General features: G+C 32.7%; 1 protein-coding gene across 5 annotated transcripts in view; it reads left to right on the forward strand.

Moving 5' to 3' along the window:
- milt (trafficking kinesin-binding protein milt) overlaps positions 1 to 21392 on the forward strand; it is a 393019-nt gene that overhangs the window by 91273 nt on the left and 280354 nt on the right. For all 5 annotated transcript variants that reach the window (XM_068364781.1, XM_068364782.1, XM_068364783.1 and 2 more), the window contains one exon: positions 19283 to 19384. In XM_068364781.1, the coding sequence (XP_068220882.1) occupies positions 19283 to 19384 (102 nt within the window). The remainder of the gene's footprint in view (positions 1 to 19282; positions 19385 to 21392) is intronic.

Consider the following 21392-nt stretch of genomic DNA (forward strand, 5'->3'; position numbering starts at 1 on the left):
AAAAAACGCAAGTAAAATTATATTTTAAAACTATTTGATAATTATTCTTGAATTTTCTGTTATTGATCTTGCAAAATGAAGGGAAACTGTTGAAAAATCATATCGACAGGAATGTCTTTAGCAGCTGGTAAAATTTACATCCTGGCATGCATGAATGGTTCAGACCTTATGAAAAATATGCTATTGATGAAGTTTTAAAAAAGTTCGGGATACTAAATGAACAAAGAAATCGACGAGAGTCCATGCTGAAGGAACTAGCCTCATACAAGAGCAAAACTTTGGGGATAAGTTCGGTAGCCTTATACCTTTCCTTAGCCTGATATTAACGAGCCACATCCAGCCAGCTACCAGATAAACAATTAACTGTTTAGATTAATAGTAATGCCATTTTACTAAGAGGATATGCGTATTTGCGTCAATTCTCTCTGGAATCAAACCATGGAATGCGTCCAACCGCATCCACACAGATAAACAATTAACTGTTTAGATTACATCAACGCCATTCTACTTAACGAAAGGTTTATTTGCTCAATTCGTTTTGGAATCAAACCATGGAATGCGTCCAACCCCATCCACACACACACAATTAACTGTTTTTATTACATTAACGCCATTCTACGTAAATAAGGCTTATGTTTATGTGTATCAATTTGCTTGGGAATCAAATCCAAGGTATACGTCCAACCTCATCCACACAGATAAACAATTAACTGTTTGGATTACATCAACGCCATTCTACTTAACGAAAGGTTTATTTGCTCAATTCGTTTTGGAATCAAACCATGGAATGCGTCCAACCCCATCCACACACACACAACTAACTGTTTTTATTACATTAACGCCATTCTACGTAAAAACAAATAAGGCTTATGTTTATGTGCATCAATTTGGTTGGGAATCAAATCCAAGGTATACGTCCAACCTCATCCACACAGATAAACAATTAACTGTTTGGATTACATTAACGCCATTATACTTAACGAAAGGTTTATTTGCTCAATTCGTTTTGGAATCAAACCATGGAATGCGTCCAACCCCATCCACACACACACAACTAACTGTTTTTATTACATTAACGCCATTCTACGTAAAAACAAATAAGGCTTATGTTTATGTGCATCAATTTGCTTGGGAATCAAATCCAAGGTATACGTCCAACCTCATCCACACAGATAAACAATTAACTGTTTGGATTACATTAACGCCATTATACTTAACGAAAGGTTTATTTGCTCAATTCGTTTTGGAATCAAACCATGGAATGCGTCCAACCCCATCCACACACACACAACTAACTGTTTTTATTACATTAACGCCATTCTACGTAAAAACAAATAAGGCTTATGTTTATGTGCATCAATTTGCTTGGGAATCAAATCCAAGGTATACGTCCAACCTCATCCACACAGATAAACAATTAACTGTTTGGATTACATTAACGCCATTATACTTAACGAAAGGTTTATTTGCTCAATTCGTTTTGGAATCAAACCATGGAATGCGTCCAACCCCATCCACACACACACAACTAACTGTTTTTATTACATTAACGCCATTCTACGTAAAAACAAATAAGGCTTATGTTTATGTGCATCAATTTGGTTGGGAATCAAATCCAAGGTATACGTCCAACCTCATCCACACAGATAAACAATTAACTGTTTGGATTACATTAACGCCATTATACTTAACGAAAGGTTTATTTGCTCAATTCGTTTTGGAATCAAACCATGGAATGCGTCCAACCCCATCCACACACACACAACTAACTGTTTTTATTACATTAACGCCATTCTACGTAAAAACAAATAAGGCTTATGTTTATGTGCATCAATTTGGTTGGGAATCAAATCCAAGGTATACGTCCAACCTCATCCACACAGATAAACAATTAACTGTTTGGATTACATTAACGCCATTATACTTAACGAAAGGTTTATTTGCTCAATTCGTTTTGGAATCAAACCATGGAATGCGTCCAACCCCATCCACACACACACAACTAACTGTTTTTATTACATTAACGCCATTCTACGTAAAAACAAATAAGGCTTATGTTTATGTGCATCAATTTGCTTGGGAATCAAATCCAAGGTATACGTCCAACCTCATCCACACAGATAAACAATTAACTGTTTGGATTACATTAACGCCATTATACTTAACGAAAGGTTTATTTGCTCAATTCGTTTTGGAATCAAACCATGGAATGCGTCCAACCCCATCCACACACACACAACTAACTGTTTTTATTACATTAACGCCATTCTACGTAAAAACAAATAAGGCTTATGTTTATGTGCATCAATTTGGTTGGGAATCAAATCCAAGGTATACGTCCAACCTCATCCACACAGATAAACAATTAACTGTTTGGATTACATTAACGCCATTATACTTAACGAAAGGTTTGTTTGCTCAATTCGCTATGGAATCAAACCATGGAATGCGTCCAACCCCATCCACACAGATAAGCAATTAACTGTTTGGGTTACATTAACGCCATTCTACGTAAAAGCAAATAAGGCTTATGTTTATGTGCATCAATTTGCTTGGGAATCAAATCCAAGGTATATGTCCAACCCCATCCACACAGATAAACAATTAACTGAATAGATTACATTAACGCCATTCTACTTAACGAAAGGAGGTTTATTTGCTCAATTCACTTTAGAATCAAACCATGGAAAGCGTCTACCCCATCCACACAGATGAACAATTAACTATTTAAATTACATTAACGCCATTCTACTTAACGAAATAAGGTTTATTTGTTCAATTCACTTTGGAATCAAACCATGGAATACAGCCAACCCCATCCACACAGATAAACAATTAACCGGTTAGCTTACAGTAAAGCCATTTTACATACAAAAGAAGGCTTATTTGCGTCAAATTGCCTGGGAATCAAACCAAGAAATGCGTCCAACCCCACTTGAAAATACAAGTATTCAGGCATTTTTATTTGTTGAAGTGTGACGGTTTCTAAGTTCAGGGACTTAATTCTCCAAGACTGATACTCCCATGAACAGTGACGACAAAGCTCGTAAGCCAATTTGTACCCCAATTCCCAGAGCCGTGAAGTACGAGCCAGGTTTGATCCTTTGTTTGGTTTCAGTGTATGACAACATTGCAAATGTTCATGGCTGTATTATTATTATTATTATTATTATTATTATTATTATTATTATTATTATTATTATTATTATTATTATTATTATTAGCAAATGCAGCAGGAACATAAAACCATTTTTATATGTTTATGTATATGTATATATATATATATATATATATATATGTGTGTGTGTGTGTGTGTGTGTGTGTGTACTGTATGTATATATATATATATATATATATATATATATATATATATATATATATATATGTATGTATAAATATATATATATATATATATATATATATATATATATATATAGTATATATATATATATATATATATATATATATATATATATATATATATATATATATATATATATATATATATATATATATATATCTACAAAAAATGTTTTATCATGTAAATATTATTATTATAATTATTATTATTATTATTATTATTATTATTATTATTATTATTATTATTATTAATATGAATTTAAGAGTGGGCGTGTGACTGTCAACCTCATATCTAAAGACTTGCTGATAATTAGAATGTTAGAATGCCGTATACCCTTCTGGGGCCATTTTCTCCATTATAGCAAAAGACGTTTTGTTGGAAATAAATTAAACTTACAAAGATGGAATAGGGTAAACTATATTTCTTAAGCTTATAAACTGTTTAGGCATTAATGTCTTAAATCTTCTCTTGTATATAGCAAGCAACCACTCTAAATTTTAGTGTGTTCTTTTTTAATGATGTTTAAAAAACTAGTGATGTAAAGACATCTGGATTTGGTAGGAAATCATATTAGTTGGAGTTTAACATCCGGTAACTTATTTTTCTCCTGTGGGTTTTCTAGTTTTGATAATAACCTATGGATTCGATAGACACTGGTTAATTGCTGCAATTTGATAAGGATGTAATAAGATAGATTTGGTAATCTCTGTTTAGTTTAACGGAGTTATTTGAAATGATTTCTTATATAACGAAGATGTTAGTCAATAAAAGTCCTACAGTTTAATGATAGAGACGAATAACGAATTCCTTGTACAATGAATGAAAATCTATGAAGATGGCTAATAATCTGCCTTTATCCTAACAAACTAGAAAGGCACTCTTGAGAGTGCAGACCTCCGCCGCGTTTGCTTATTTCTGGAAACCAGCTTGCCTTTCCCAGAATCAGTAAAGACCGTAGACGGTTTCGAAGTCTGTGTGACAGCCATTTGCGAACCTGGGGTTAAGGTTAGAGTTAATTCGGTCGACCTTTTGTTCGACCTTGACCTTGACCTCTGACCTAGGGATTTCAAAATTAAATCACTTCCTCGTCTCAACATAACAATTAATCTCTGAAAGTTCCACTACTCTATGAGTAAAATTGTGGCTAGGAAGATGTTCACAAACAAACAGGAAAACGGACAAACTTGTGCGAAGACATAACCTCCTTCCAACTTCGTTCGCGGAGGTAATTGATAGCATTTTATGATGCGATACAACATATAGATAGTAATTTTATTAAATTGAAATGACTGAGCTATCTTTTTCACACAGTTCACTACAATTAAATAGATTTCTTCTGAATTTATCGATTAGTGGAAGATACGGTCACCAGGAAACTTGGCCCAAAGCTAACTAGGTGCATGATGAAAAGGGCAGCGAAGTCATCTTCAGAAACGATGGTGAGGAAGCAGAGGGAGGGGGGCCGGGAGGGGGTAAGATGGTAGCTATTAGATGCCAGACATGTCGCTCATGACATAAATATGGACGGCATGTGTTTGACATCGCTCCGGTGGCACATCTTTTGGAGAGAGCTTGCCAGAGTCACACTCTGATGATGATGATGATGATTATTATTATTATTATTATTATTATTATTATCATCATCATTATTACTGGATAAGCTACAAACTTAGTTGGAAGGTATTATTATTATTATTATTATTATTATTATTATTATTATTATTATTATTATTATTATTTGCTAAACTACAAACCTAGTTGGAAAAGCAGGATGCTATAAGCCTATGGGCTCTAACAGGGAAAAAAGCCCAGTGAGGAAAGGAAACAAGGAAAAATAGAATATTTTAAGAACAGTAACAACACTAAAATAAATATTTCCTATATAAACTATAAAGAACTTTCAAAACAAGAGGAAGAGAAATAAGATAGAATAGTGTGCCCGAGTAGTAAGAGACCTCTAACCCAAGAGAGTGGAAGACCATAGTATAGAGGTTTCGGCTAAATCAACTAAGGAACTGAAGAAGAATTCCTGCCTTGAGGAAAAATCAAAATGTGCTGGAAGGATTTTCATTTTGGAAGACGTAACAAGATTAATTATTGAACCTACTAAGTAGAACATTATTGTTAATTAATTTTATTTTACATTTGATAAGAACAGAGTTATGTTGCCGAACTGCTTACCGATTTGGGTGTATGCCAATAGAATGTGCTTCATTGGACACAGTTAAGCATTAATAATCTTCTAAAAATCCCATACTTGCAATTTTTCTTACTCTGAAATCATGTCCCATCATTTTTATCATGGTGATATATGCAAATTTTTTATGGTTGAGATGCTAGAACAAACGAATTAACGCAGATTATATTTAATCCCAAAATAGTTCAACATAAATCCGGTGTGTTCATTTCACCAACAACCTCGAACTTTTGAATAGACACGAACTAACCCTGCATCGCTTAACCCTGCATCGCTTGTCGTCATTTTCTTATCTTTTAATCTCCCATTAGGTAGTATCTTTGCCAAAGCGAGCCACCCGTTGAGATACTACCGCTAAAGAGTTATTGGGTCCTTTGTCTGGCCAGACGGTACTACATTGGATCTCTCTCTCTCTCTCTCTCTCTCTCTCTCTCTCTCTCTCTGGTTACGGCTCACTTTTCCCTGTTGGAGCCCTTGGGCTTATAGCATCCTGTTTTTCCAACTAGAGTTGTAGCTTAGATAATAATAATAATAATAATAATAATAATTGATATTATTATTATTATTATTATTATTATTATTATTATTATTATTATTATTATTATTATTATTATTATTATGCGCTGTAATCACACATCATCATCTCTACCCATAAAGTCAGTAAATAGCCACAAGATTACACCAGAACTTTTGACATCAAACCAGACACTCTCCATCTACATATTCTTACACAAACTTTGTTTTCATTACGAAAACATTATAAACTTCGAATAAAAATGTGGTTTTCATTACAAAAACATAGTATACTTTGAATTAACCCTTTTTCATTACGAAAACTTAATAAACTTCGAATTAAACCTGTTTTCATTACGGAAACATAATAAACTTCGAATTAAACCTTTGTTTTCATTACGAAATCATAGTATACTTCGAATTAAACCTTTGTTTTCATTACGTAAACGTAATAAACTTCGAATTAAACCTTTGTTTTCATTACGAAAACATAATATACTTCGAATTAAACCTTTGTTTTCATTACGAAAACATAATATACTTCGAATTAAACCTTTGTTTTCATTACGAAAACTTAATAAACTTCGAATTATTTACCCGGTTCATTGTATATAAGAGCCATCTACAGGCTTTTTTTTTATATTCCCTGTTTACAAAATTCTTATGTAATGGTAGCGTCATCAATGGACCTCACCTATGGCATTGTAGGCATTCCTTAAGGGTCTTTGCCTTGCTACTTCGATCCTTATCTGCACTATTTATACCCTTGTTACTTTACCTCCATTCCTGCTTCCTTTCTTCTATATATATATATATATATATATATATATATATATATATATATATATATATATATATATATATATAAACTCGTAATGTATTTGTATTTATATGTATATATATATTTATTATATATATACACATACATGTACTGTATATATACACATATTTTCAGTATGTGTATATATATACACATATATACTGTATATATATATATATATATATATATATATATATATATATATATATATATATATATATATATATATATATATATATAGAGGAAGGATGTTGTCATTACCTGGTAAGAAAGATATTGAAACGACTTACATCGAAAGAGCAATGAAGGCTGAAAATTTTACGAGCGCATTTTGCACCTGAAAAAAATTGCTAACTCTAGAGAAAGCTAAGCTTAATTGCACAACTGAAGCACATTGGCTAACAAATGTCTGAACAGGTTAAATATATCTCTTGCAGTTATACTTTTTTTGAATAATTTAATCATATTTTTAATGATTTGTGATTGGTTTGCGAATCTCACGCGACCGGAGTTTAAGCGTGTCGAGAATAGAGTTGATGTAAACAAAGGCGGGCGCTGGCTGGTGATTATTGGCACGTGCCTTCGGGTACCCTCCTGATGGTTTGGCGCATGCGCTGGCTAACAGATGATGAGCCAGGGCATCGGGGGGTGCCGTTCAATGCCAGTGCGTGTGGGGGTCACACGAACTGTACTGGTGCCCCGAAGTGTTCTGTTCTGTGAGGTGTTTGAATGAATTTCACGCAGCGGAATATGTATTTTGTTATAGAAAAGAAGAATTACAGTTTATAAGACTTCATTTCGTTGGATATTCACGTTATGACTACGCAAACGAAGAGTTAATTTTGATTTGTTTATCACTGAAAGTAAATAAATGTTTGGCGTATACAAACCGGCGTGTGTGAGCCACTGATTCATAAAGGCCAGAAATGTTTCGTTTAGATTTGCATTCGCAAAGAATTTAATTTGTGTACCTTTGAAGAATTTAGACAAGATTAGTGTGAAGAATGATTTGAAAGTGTAAACGGGAGGATGAGGGACAGGAATATATTCTGAGGCGCATGGAATGCACAAAGTTGGTTTAAAGAATTTAATAAAAAGGAAGGATAAACAGTGTTTGTTATGATGGAGAAATGAAAAATGGCATCGTATGAGTACGAACCAGGTAAACGAATATTTGTTCCTCAGTTCTTTAATTTCGCACCTGAGAATTAATTTGGTTAACCGTTTCTTTATTATCTCCGACAACGAAGTTGGAAGGAGTTGATGTTTTACTCCTGTGTGTGTGTGTCTTTGTTCGTTCGTTTGTGAAAAGCTTGCAAGGTTTAACTGATATGTAAAAAGCTGGAAATGACTAAATTTTGGAAGGTTAAGGTCACGGCCACGAGCAAGCAAAATGTCCAATTCACGTAATCAGACATAAGTTTGGACATCATTGTCACAGCTTTCAAACTTGGTGCATATTTGAGTGTATAAAAATCCACGCCAATTAATACTTGTTATGGTCAAAGGTCAAGGTCAAGCAAAAGGTTGAGAAATAAGTCTGCGTTTTACCGAGTGCCCCTTCAGTTTATTATTATTATTTATTTTATTTTTTTTTTTTTGTAAATACAGCTGAATTTCTTAATTTTCTCTCAATCTGTTATGTTATTCCGTACCTTTTTATGGGTGAGTTCCCTTTTCTATTTGTTTAAGTTCCCATATAATTCCATTTTGAACGTAGTTTTAATGAACCTTAATTGCTTTAAATCTGACCTTGAATTCCAAATACGTGTTATGATGAGAAATTATTGACATTATCCCGTGGAATAATTCACTATAACGTGTCCTGCATCCAACTTGAACCATTTTAAATCTTTGTTTAGAGGACTATTAGTTCCAATAGTATCACGTATTTAACCCAATTTATGGTATTAGTAGACACTATTAGAAAAAAAATTGAAAGATCTTTACAACTGTTCTCGAAAATATACCTCTTAAGGAATTTTTCATTATTTTAGAAGTCGCCTGTGTTGCTGCAGATAACCTTTCTCCTGAAACTAGTCTATTAGTTAGTTTTTTTTTTTTTTTTTTTTTTTTTTTTTTTTTTTTTTTTTTTTTTTTTTTTTTTAATCCACGTTATTGATTTTTTAAAGATATTCAAGAGTGTTTTTATCCATTATTCACTAAAGTTACAGAAACCTATTTTTATTGTTTACTTTTCAATATTTTACCTTCAACGATATTGATAACATTATTTCTTCATTAAAAGATTGCAACAGTGAATATATTTAATCTATTAGCTCATTATTTGCACGATATAATTTATGTTAGAGCCTTATCTATATTCCGAGTTATTTTTGTATGCAATTACCTAACTGTAAAAGGATTTTCTTATTGGTAATTTTTGAAATGTAAATTAGTATATCGAAGGATTTTATTCCAGTGTTTCATGTTAGGATATTTTAGAAAGTACATGTTGCAATTGGTTAATATGTGTCAACTTTGAGTAGATTATGCCAAGAGAGAGATAAGAAAGAAACAGAGTAATTGAATAGTACTGTTGATCGGTTTTCTCCCTAACAATTATATTTTAACTATATAAGAACTGACATGAAACCACGTGATTCAAAACCCTCTTTTCTTCTTCTTTTTTTTTTCTTTTTTTTTCCATTGGATTATTAATTCCATCACTTCTTACATTGAGAATGATATGGAATTATCAACATGCAATAATGCTATTATAAGGTTTGTGTTAGCCTATTGGAAACGTCCCTACCTAGCGAGAGATTTGTCATATTGGGGTTTGAATCCCTTGTAGAGTGTGAAAACTCACCATCCTTATGAGCTAAGGATGAAGGATTGTTTTGGGAAACCTATAGGTCTACCTGCTGAGTAATCAGCAGCCATTGCCTAACCCTCTTTGGTCCTAGCTTAGAAGAAGAGGGGCTTGGCCGCTGATCTTATTATATATGGTTAGGTTTTCTAGGGCATTGTCCTGCTAGCTAGGGCAGTGTTACTGTCCTTGTCTCAGTCATTCAATATTGACCTTTAAATCAACAGCAGAAATTCCTGTTGTCTTTGCAGTTTTGTTATCAGGTTAAGGAGTAGTCGCGGCCTGATTGGTAACGTCTCTGCCTGGTGTTTGCCAGTCGGGGGTTCGAGTCCCGCTCAATCTCGTTAATGCCATTAGTGTCTGCAACCTTACCATCCCTGTGAGCTAAGGTTGGGGGGTTTGGGGGAGCCTATAGGTCTATCTGTTGAGTCATCAGCAGCCATTTACCTGGCCCTCCCTGGTCCTAGCTTGGGTGGAGAGGGGGCTTGGGCGCTGATCATTTATGCATATGGTCAGTCTCTAGGGCATTGTCCTGCTTGCTAGGGCAATGTCACTGTCCCTTGCTTTTGCCATTCATGAGCGACCTTTTAAACCTTTAAACGTGCAAATGTTTGCTTTAGAATTGGATTATACATTGCGTGGATTTAATAGTAAGGCATTCCTTTGTAAAGTTATTGTTCAGAATTTCACATGAAATTTCACTTTTACTCCTATCTTATACCCACCAACGTTTATAAAGTTATCGAGGCTTAAATGAATTAATTGAGTGAACATGTACAATAGCAGAGCCAGTTAATTATCGCTATATTCATAAAGAAAACGATCGCTAATAGTAAATAAGGTGGTCTATTGTCTCTTTCCTCATTGCTATTGAAATTACCTTTCGAGAAACCATGTATTTCCTCCTTATCATAAACCATAATTTCATAGTTAAAGGGTAAACCACGAAGACTTTATAAATAACCTATTGATTTTACCATTCACTAGTCATCAACTCCTCTGCATCTTGAGAAATGGCCTTACAAGTTATGGGACGTTGTTCAGTCTGGAGGAAGTGCCAAGTCTTAGATATTCTTGGGATGTTTTTCTTTTTCTTGAAGACATTTCTCGGGACCCTACAAGATTGACCGTCACGGGAACAGAGACAGTTTCCAAGATAAGCTTTGATCTGCATCTCTGGGTGTGTTTTAACACAGGCTTTTAGTCTCTCTCTCTCTCTCTCTCTCTCTCTCTCTCTCTCTCTCTCTCTCTCTCTCTCTCTCTCAATGTGGCCAGCGACCTAATGGTCTAATGTAGTCATGACCTGATTGAATCATTAAGGACAGGAAAACAGGATTAACTAATATGTAAAAATCTGGAAATTATATAATTTACCTAATGGTCTACTGTAGTCATGACCTGATTGAATCATTAGGGACTGGAAAACAGGATTAACTGTTATGTAAAAGTCAAGAAATTATCTAATTTTAGTAGGTCGAGGTCACGGTCAAGGAAAATATCCATTTCACGTAATCAACCATAAGTTTGGACATCGTTGTCACATAGACGTCAAATTCGGTTCATATTTGAGTGTATGAAAATCCACCCCAATTAGTACATGTTAAGGTCAGAGATCAGGGTCACGGTCAAGCAAAATATCCAATTCACGTAATCAGCCATAAGTTTGGACATCGTTATCATAGAGACTTCAAATTCGGTTCTTATTTGAGTGTATGAGAATCCACGCCAATTAATACACGTTAAGGTCAAATATCAAGGTCAAAGGTCAAGCAAAATATCCAATTCACGTAATCAGCCGTAAGTTTGGACATCGTTCTCACATAGACTTCAAATTCGGTTCTTATTTGAGTGTATAAAAATCCACGCCAATTAATACACGTTAAGGTCAAATATCAAGGTCAAAGGTCAAGCAAAATATCCAATTCACGTAATCAGCCGTAAGTTTGGACATCGTTCTCACATAGACTTCAAATTCGGTTCTTATTTGAGTGTATGAAAATCCACGCCAATTAATACACGTTAAGGTCAAAGGTCAAGCAACATGTCCAATTCACGTAATCAGCCATAAGTTTGGATATCGTTATCAGAGAGATTCTAATTTGGTTCATATTTGAGTGTATGTAAATCCACGCCAATTAATGCGTATTAAGGTCAAAGGTCAAGGTCGAGAAATAAGCAGCCGCGACGGGGCTCTGCGCTCTACTGAGTGCCCCTCTAGTTAACTCTGCGCTGGTGGCCCACTTGAGACTAACAGAACAATTTCATGGCTTTACAATATTATTGTAAATAAGCATCAACGCTCAAGTAAGAGATCACTAGGAATTTCGGAAGACTTTTTAATTGGTTATAAAAAAACCCTCTATAAACATAGCTCAAGTCATAGAACATCTGCAGGATTTTTTTTTCTCTCTCTCTCTCTCTCTCTCTCTCTCTCTCTCTCTCTCTCTCTCTCTCTCTCTCTCTCTCTATTGATATTTGTGTCGTGTGGGGGAATAATATATATATGTATATATATAAATATATATATATATATATATATATATATATATATATATATATATATATATATATATATATATATATATATATGTGTGTGTGTGTGTGTGTGTGTGTATTATACACATACATACATATATCTCACCTATATATATTAGAGAGCATGTGTCTGGGTATATATATATATATATATATATATATATATATATATATATATATATATATATATATATATATATATATATATATATATATCCTTCACTCCTAGCTCTCCCCGTCTCTCGGGGAAGGGTAGAGAGAGTAGTCATACCTTGGTGAGAAGGGTGTGTATGGATAGCTATCTAAATATTTACCCGTTATTGCTGACAAGTCGCGTACACTATATATATATATATATATATATATATATATATATATATATATATATATATATATATATATATATATATATATATATATATATATAATATACGTGTGTGTGTGCATATTTTATATGGTCGTTCTGGATTGGGTCATATCTCGTAAATTGGAGGATTAAATGGCTTTCAATACAAGTAATTGGCGAGTTTCTTCACGGATTAAATTCGGTAGCCCTTCTCTCTCGTTTTATGTTATGCCTTCTGTAATTCTTTTAAGTTCGTAAGTCTGTATCATGCCGTAAGTAAACAAATTGTAAACAAAGCAAAGCCTAAATAATAGGTTGAGTCTGAAATAGTAGTAGTACTTTGATGTATGGCCTAATTTGTTAAAGATACCCTTTCTGAGTGGGATACCTTAACGTGTTGAAAGGGTTTATGTATCGCCATGATCAGCAAAGATCTACTAGTCATGGCCATCCATACGTGGATGGTTTTAGTGATCAGACGAAAATGTCCCCATATCACTAATCCGCAGTGGCCAGCCTGGTGATGAAAACTGACCAAACCCATGACATGAATAAGAATATGTCTGAGGCCTTTGTCCTGCTATGGACTAGAAACGGCTGCTCTGTTGTTGTTATACATGTGAAAATGCCCCATTATCACCAATCCTCAGTGGCCAGTGTGGTGATGGAAACTGTCCAAAATCCTGACATGAATTTGGACATGTCTGAGGCCCTTGTCCTGAAGTTGACTAGAAAGGGCTGCATTTGTTGTTGTTGTTGTTGTTATTACTATTACAGGTAATTGTTTACATTGAAGTAGCTACACGGTATTTTTAATTGATAGTGTCTACGACGTGTTGGTGTGGTTATCAGATCGAATTTTTATAGCGGTAAAGCAAAGTTATCAGAAGACTTGATAAGGGAAACATGTGTTGTTTTTAAATGTTATAGGTGACAGGTTAGTACTATCCATATTATGCAGTAATGAAGTAGGTAATGACGTTGTTTAGATTGCTGTTGAGTTTTTCCTGCAGATATCTCTTATCTGATCAATGATTAAATGTTAAGATTTAATTAGACCAGTTTCTTTTGAATAGTGTCAAATTTCAAAATTCTGAGGGAAGTCGGTGAAATTGGATGTATTATTAAATTACTTATTTGTGTTTACATAAATTTGATAGTTATTTATTTTATTTTAATTTTATTTGCAAGAACTTGAGACATGTTTTGCCCAGTATGACCCTCAAGTAAATTTATTTTTGAATGAGATATGTGAACAAGAGTCTGTTTTCACACGATGTTGGATAATCGTAACATAGCAGAACAGAACGAGATAAAAATTTAAGCATTATTATATATAAAATATATTTATAGATATAGATTTAATTTCAAATTAAATAATTTCTTTAAGATCAGAAAATTTAAACAGGGATCTGCATGACGTTTCAAATGATAAGTATGTAGATATAATCAACGCTTTTAAAAGTCATTTCATCGTATCAGTCGATGAAAATAAACATTAGATATCAATCGACGTTCAGTAATTAGCTGTCACCAAGTGCCATTAATTAGCCAGTCATGCAAGCAGGAATTCTGATATGAGATTGTTGTTGTTTTTATTATGTGAACGAGGTAAACATATCTTTATCTCCAGCAACGAAGTTGGAAGGTGGTTATGTTTTACCCCCTGTTTGTACGTTTGTATGTGAACATCTTACTGAGCACAATTTTAATCGTAGAGTAATGAAACTTGCATGGATTAATTGTTAATTAAAAGCTGGAAATGATTAAATTTCTGAAGGCTTAGGTCAAAGGTCAAGGTCTTGGTCAAGCAAAATGTCTAATTCACGTAATTACCCATAAGTTTGGACATCGTTGTCACAGAGACTTCAAACTTGGTTCATATTTGAGTGTATGAAAATCCACGCCAATTATTACATGTTAAGGTCAAAGGTCAAGATCGAACAAAAGGTTTAGAAATAAACTGCCGCGGCGGAGGTTTGGGCTCTGCTGGGTGCCCCTTTAGTTCTTATCATGTAAACGAGGTACACTATCGATAAACATATCTTCGGAGATATATAAACATTGTGAAACCTAATGCTGTTATATTGAATGTACTTAGAAACCACTGGCGATTTCTCGGTGACTCCATCACTGTAATTAGCAGCTTTCATTTGCAATGAAATCTGCATCAAAGAGGGTGTTTTATCGAATTATTATTATTATTATTATTATTATTATTATTATTATTATTATTATTATTATTAAGTTATGCTTCAATAGTAAAAGAAGTGACTTTTAACTGTTTCCACCCGTCTCATAAAGGATGACTATTGCGCAATTACCGGTAGAATACAGTAATTTTGAGAATCATTCAAAATGTCTCTTAATTAAATAGCTGCTGAGGCATTCATTGCGTTCATTAAAACTTGTATTAAAAGTGGTCTCCTTCCCAGGTATTATTATTATTATTATTATTATTTTTATTATTATAATTATTATTACTATTGTTATTGTTATTTTTATTATTATTATTACTATTATTATTATTATTATTATTATTATTATTATTATTATTATTATTATTATTATTATTATTAAAGTATCCTCGCTCCCAAAGCACAACATTTAGTAAGAATTCAGTGCTAAAGGTAAAAAACATTCGTAGATTTATGTCGTTAATCAAAAAAATTCTGGTTTTACATCCATATCGAAATTTGTTTCTAATAATTTCTCCTTTGGCCCAAAGCCAACTCCTTCTCAAATAACAGTCAGATGGATTGTCAGGTTAGTGAATTGGGTCAATAACGTTTGGAGATAACTGACAGAGTTGAAGACAGTCGGCCAAACAACTTGAAACGTTTTGGTAAAGGCATGAATATCCATTCGTGTGACGAGAGAGGTCAGAGAAAGGGTAGTGGATGCAAGTTGAAAGTTGTGGTAGTAGGTTGGCCAGGGCACCAGCCACCCGGTGAGATACTACCACTAGAGAGTCATGAGTTCCTTTGACTGGCCAGACAGTACTACATTTGATCCTCCTCCTCTAGTTACGGTTCACTTTCCCTTTGCCTACACATACACCGAATAGTCTTGCCTGTTCTTTACAGATTCTCCTCTCTCTCTCTCTCTCTCTCTCTCTCTCTCTCTCTCCTCTCTCTCTCTCTCTCTCTCTCTCTCTCTCTCTCTCTCTCTCTCTCTCTCTCCGTTTATTATTAATCTTGTTTTATTTTAATTCAAATACAATCATAATGAACGAATTTGATTCTCTCTCTCTCTCTCTCTCTCTCTCTCTCTCTCCTCTCTCTCCTCTCTCTCTCTCTCTCTCTCTCTCTCTCATATATATATTTTTAGTCTTGTTTTGAATTCAAATAAACAGAATGAACGAATTTGATTCTCTCTCTCTCTCTCTCTCTCTCTCTCTCTCTCTCTCTCTCTCTCTCTCTCTCTCTCTCTCTCTCTCTCTCTCTCGTAAAGCCTTACTATGAAACAGGAAGAGAATGAGATTATTCCTGCACTGAAGTAAAGCCTCTGTCTGTGCTTGCTGTGCCTTTGATGCAAGCTCCACACAACAAGGATTTCCATTTGCTCTCTCTGTAATAATTTTGAAATCATATCTTGTACAGAGACATATATAGATCTTGCACGAAATTTATGCTGATGATTTAATTGTTGAAGTTATAATTATTATTATTATTCAACTTTTGTCATCAATAAGTGACATTTTTTATTAATTTTACAGTTCTTAGTCAGTAGGTGAAAATTTAGAAAAAAAGAAAACATTTTTAACTCCGCCAATGAAGTTAGGAGGTGACGTGTGTTTGTTTGTTTCTTTATGAACATCTTCTTGGCCACAATATTTAAATCGTAGAGTAATAAAACTTTCAGGGTTTAACTCAAAATCTGGAAATGATTAAAGTTAGGAAGGTCAAGGTCAAGGTCGAACAAAAGGTCAAGAAATAAGCTGGCGCGTCGGAGGTCTGCGCTCTACTGAGTGCCCCTCTTGTTTTATTAATAATTTGTATCTACTAATGTAATCTGCCTTTGCTTAAGGCACTTCTTTTTGGGAAAATGAAAATACATTTCAACCATTGGGTTCTACTAAGAATATAATAGCTACTTTGGTATACATAACGACTGTTAGGGGTGATAGATTTGCGCTTTTATTAAATGATTTTAATTTAATCGTTGAAGTTTTTCATGAGGGAAGTAACTGACATATCTTGACAAGCAACTAAACGTAGGATTTGTTTTCAGAATTATTCAAGTATAAACTGTATTTCATTTGAAAATTTCTTTTAACTGCTTCCATGAAAAAAGTTTATCTTAAACCTTATAGATTTCCATCCAAACAGTCTGCAATATTTTTATCATTATTCAAAGAATTTAAAGTTTATGCAACCCTGATTTGCTTTCGATTAATATTATATATGTTTTGGTATAATAAGGAAACTTAAATTTTAGAGTTGATTTCACTTATTGAAAAGATATATTGTACTATTGTAATATTCAACGTGAAATTTTGGGCTATGTTCTTAAAACTTGATTAAATTTTAAAATTATTCAAAGTTTTAAAATGATACAGTAACTTATTGGGGAACTCATTTCCAGATCTAATTACAGTTACAGACTTGCAGGTGCTGTATTTAATTAGGCTATAAAGGTGTATTAGGCCTATAATCCAGGGATGGTACAGTAAATCCATTTGGGAATTCAATTGCTAGCTATTAAGAACGTCTTAATCAAGAGCCTGATCTCAGCCTACGTTAATTGAAAACAGTATAAATCGTATCCTGAAGTGATTTAAACAAAAAACTTTACGTATAAAATGTGATACAAATTGGCTGTATAATCTTTCAATGAAAAAATAGAGGCCAATTTCAATCGCGCATATATATATATATATATATATATATATATATATATATATATATATATATATATATATATATATATATATATATATAAACTTAAACATATTTATATATACATATATATACATTTATATATATATATGTATATGTATATATATATATATATATATATATATATATATATATATATATATATATATCATATACATATATATATATATATATATATATATATATATATATATATATATATATTTATACATACATACATACATATATACATACATACATATATACATATATATATATTATATATATATAAATATAATTATAATTATATATATTATATATATATATATATATATATATATATATATATATATATACTGTATATACACACAGTATATGATAAAAAAATACTATTTTTCCGTGTATGAATTACATTAGGTATTTACGGTGATTAAATTCAAGTTTCCTTTTTTATGTTAGTCTTTCATATTTAAGTGTGTTCTCAAGTCAGTCAGGAAAATATTTTTCTCTTGATTCCAGGTCAGTTATTTTTTCATACACTTCTTTGTCATAAAGTTTATATTACGAAATTCATTAAACTGTGCTTGCTGTTTATTCAATTTATTGTCAGTTATTGACGACATCACGTTATATACTGAAAACTTACAAAGAATTTTTTTTTTTTTTTTTTTTTTTTTTTTTTTTTTTTTTTTGAGAGTAAGAAAGTATTATTCAAACCAAACATATTTTGAAAACGATAATACAAAATGTTAGGAAAAGAGAAATTTCGTAACCGGAACTCAAGTGTGAATTTCTAAGCATTTTTAAGAGTCCTCTTCTGTGTCGAAGTGATCTGCGTTGGTATTTCAACCATTTCTCCTCTTCTATTTCAAACGCTCGTAGGCTTAAAGCTGAAAAGCTCTTTTAGCCCCAGAATACTTTGTTCAACTGCCTTATGTAATTGTTTTTTATCTGTTACCGTCTCGTCTACATTTTAGGTTTAATTATAATTCCAACGATAAAACACGGAAATGGGTTACTAAAACGTTGCAATTTAGGTCAAAGATCGGGGGGCGTATGATTTTATTTTAGACTCTCCTTCAAAATAGTGTAGAAGATCGTTTTCTTTTTTGAAGGTTTTGTTCCTGAAGTTTTTCCTAGAAGTTTTACATCGTCTGTTAAAATAAGATATAGATTTTATTATAACCAGTTCTAAAAACTTCTTTTATTGGTATATTACTGGCAGGTGCAGTAGGGTAAGTCGAAGTTTTGAATATAATTACTTTGATAAGTATCCTGTGTTTGAGTTCTCTTGCCTGAGGGTACACTCAGGCACACTATTCTAGCTGTTCACTTAATTTATATCTTTTCCTCATATGGTTATTTTCCATATTTGATCCCATGGACGTATAGCATCCTGCTTTTTCCATTTGGGGTTATAGTTTGCTAGTAGTCTTAATATAATAATAATAATAATAATAATATAATAATAATAATAATAATAATAATAATAATAATATAATGATAATAATAATAATAGCTGTCATTTATTGTGAGTAAAAAGTATGAGTTAAACCTGTTTATATTTACTACTACTACTACTACTACTACTACTACTACTACTACTACTACTACTACTACTACTAGCTAAGCTACAATTATAGTTAGAAAAGATAGAAGCCATAGCCCAAGGGCTCCAACGTTGAAAATATTCGTTTATTTTTTTCCGACTTTTTTTTTCTTAATCTTGAAATTGCAGAATCATTCATTTTACATTTTAAGTGATAATTCGATATAACGTAATGATTTCAGTTTTACTAATGCTGTCAATTATTGCAGATGTGTGTACAACGGAAAATGTAGCAGAAGTTGAGCTGATCAGCCTCGTCCAAGAACAGATTCCCAGATACATCCTCAGGGCCGATACTGTTACTGAGTTTTTCGGGTAAGTTTTAGCTGTTTTCATGATCTTGTAGTTGTGGGTTCCTATTATTCCAGCGCGGTTTCTTGCTCTGAGGAACATAATCTTAAATGCACATTTTGTTGAAGGACTGGTTTTAATGATATTGGAGTTGTAGTTTCTAGTATTCCAGAACAGGGTCCTGCTCTGAGGAACATACCCTAAAAGTGCATTTTTTAAGCCGTGTTTTGATGTGCGTGTAGGTTTTGCAATTGCTGGTATTCAGCACGGGTTCTTGCTAAGAGGAGTAATTGCACGTTTGTGTTTAAGCTGTTGTTGTTGATCGTGTATTTTTTGTAGTTGCTGGTATTCCAGCACGGGCTCTTGCTCAGAGGGACATACCTCAATTGTACATTTTGTTTAAGCTGTGTTTTAATGGTGTTTAATGATCTTGTTATTTTGTAATTGCTGGTATTCCAGCACTGGTTATGCTTAGAGGAATAAGCGCACATATTGTTTAAGCTGTGTTTTATTGATCGTGTAGTTTTTGTAGTTCCTAGTATTCCAGCACGGGCTCTTGGTCTGAAGAACATATCTTAAATGCACATTCTATTGATAGATGCTTGCTTTCATTGCTGTCAGTCTCATTTGCTGATTAACAAAGAGGAAAGCTTACAAGCCCAACAATATTCAAGAGTCCTGCAAGTTTTAGTCTGGGCTTAGACTCTTGAAAATGAAGAGTAGACCTGTTTTTATTCAGAGTTAAAGTAAATTTGCCAACATGAATTATTTGGAAAAATTGTCTCTTTGGAGGGTATATCAGAAACTTGCAAATCGTTTTTATTCAAAGTAATCATTGTAACCACACACCAGAATTCTTTCTACTCAGAGCTGGCTTGCTTTGTGCCTATACTCTTCACCTGTTCCCAGCTAGTCATCAATGTGATATGTAAGGATAATTAATTTATGAAGTAGCGCGGCGTAGGGGTGAATATTTTGCTGGAATAAGGTAGGTAAGGTTTCCGAGTGAAGTAGAGACGTGGTAGAATCTGAGAGTAGAAGATCTTGTACCTGGTGAAAAGTACGAGAATTTTATGACAGGGTCAGACCCACAGGTCACAGATAAATGTAAAAATGTTGCAGAGAGGGAAATCAGGTTAAGATAACGTTTTGGTGAGGGAGGTAAATAAGAAAGAGTGCTTATGAAACATGATAGAAACCACTTTTTTTAATCATTTCGTAGTAGTGTCTTTTTTATATAAATGAAGAGTATGGTTTGATTTCTGCTTTTAAATGAAAAACAAGAAGTAATGGATTCCACTGATGAAAATGAAAGTGTTGAAGTGGAATTTATGCCGTGATTTTGTTCGAGTGTGTACAATTTTATTACTGTTTCAGCATATATATATATATATATATATATATATATATATATATATATATATATATATATATATATATATATATATATATATATGTATGTATATATATATATATATATTATATATAATATATATATATATATATGTATGTATATATGTATGTAAGTATATATATATTTATATATATATATATATATATATATATATATAATATATATATATTTTTTTTTTTCAGGTAAGAATATTTATACGATTGTACTTGGTATATTTATAGTGATATTATGGCGGAAAAAAGTCTTACTCTTAAATCACATACATTAATAGATTAAGTTAGATAATAATGAATCAAGTTTACCTAATTTTCGTATACTTTATTCTTTAAGGTATATGAAAATTAATTCTGCTCTGATTACAATATAAACATTCAATATGAGAATTCTGGTCCTTTAAGCCTTTGTGTATATGAGAAAAAATCGCACTAATATAAGCTTCAACCACCTTAAACAGCACGCTAAGGCTTTTTCTTTAATGAACGATATGAAGGCAGCGTCCAATTTACTTGGGTCACCCCTGTGAATTAATGAAAAGATAAGTTTTCTATATTAGCTGAGCATCGTTTTCTGTTCTAACAATGTAGATGGGTAACTGGTCTAAAATATTTCGATAT

The sequence above is a fragment of the Palaemon carinicauda genome, chromosome 41 (genome assembly GCF_036898095.1).
Source record: "Palaemon carinicauda isolate YSFRI2023 chromosome 41, ASM3689809v2, whole genome shotgun sequence".
NCBI lineage: Eukaryota > Metazoa > Arthropoda > Malacostraca > Decapoda > Palaemonidae > Palaemon > Palaemon carinicauda.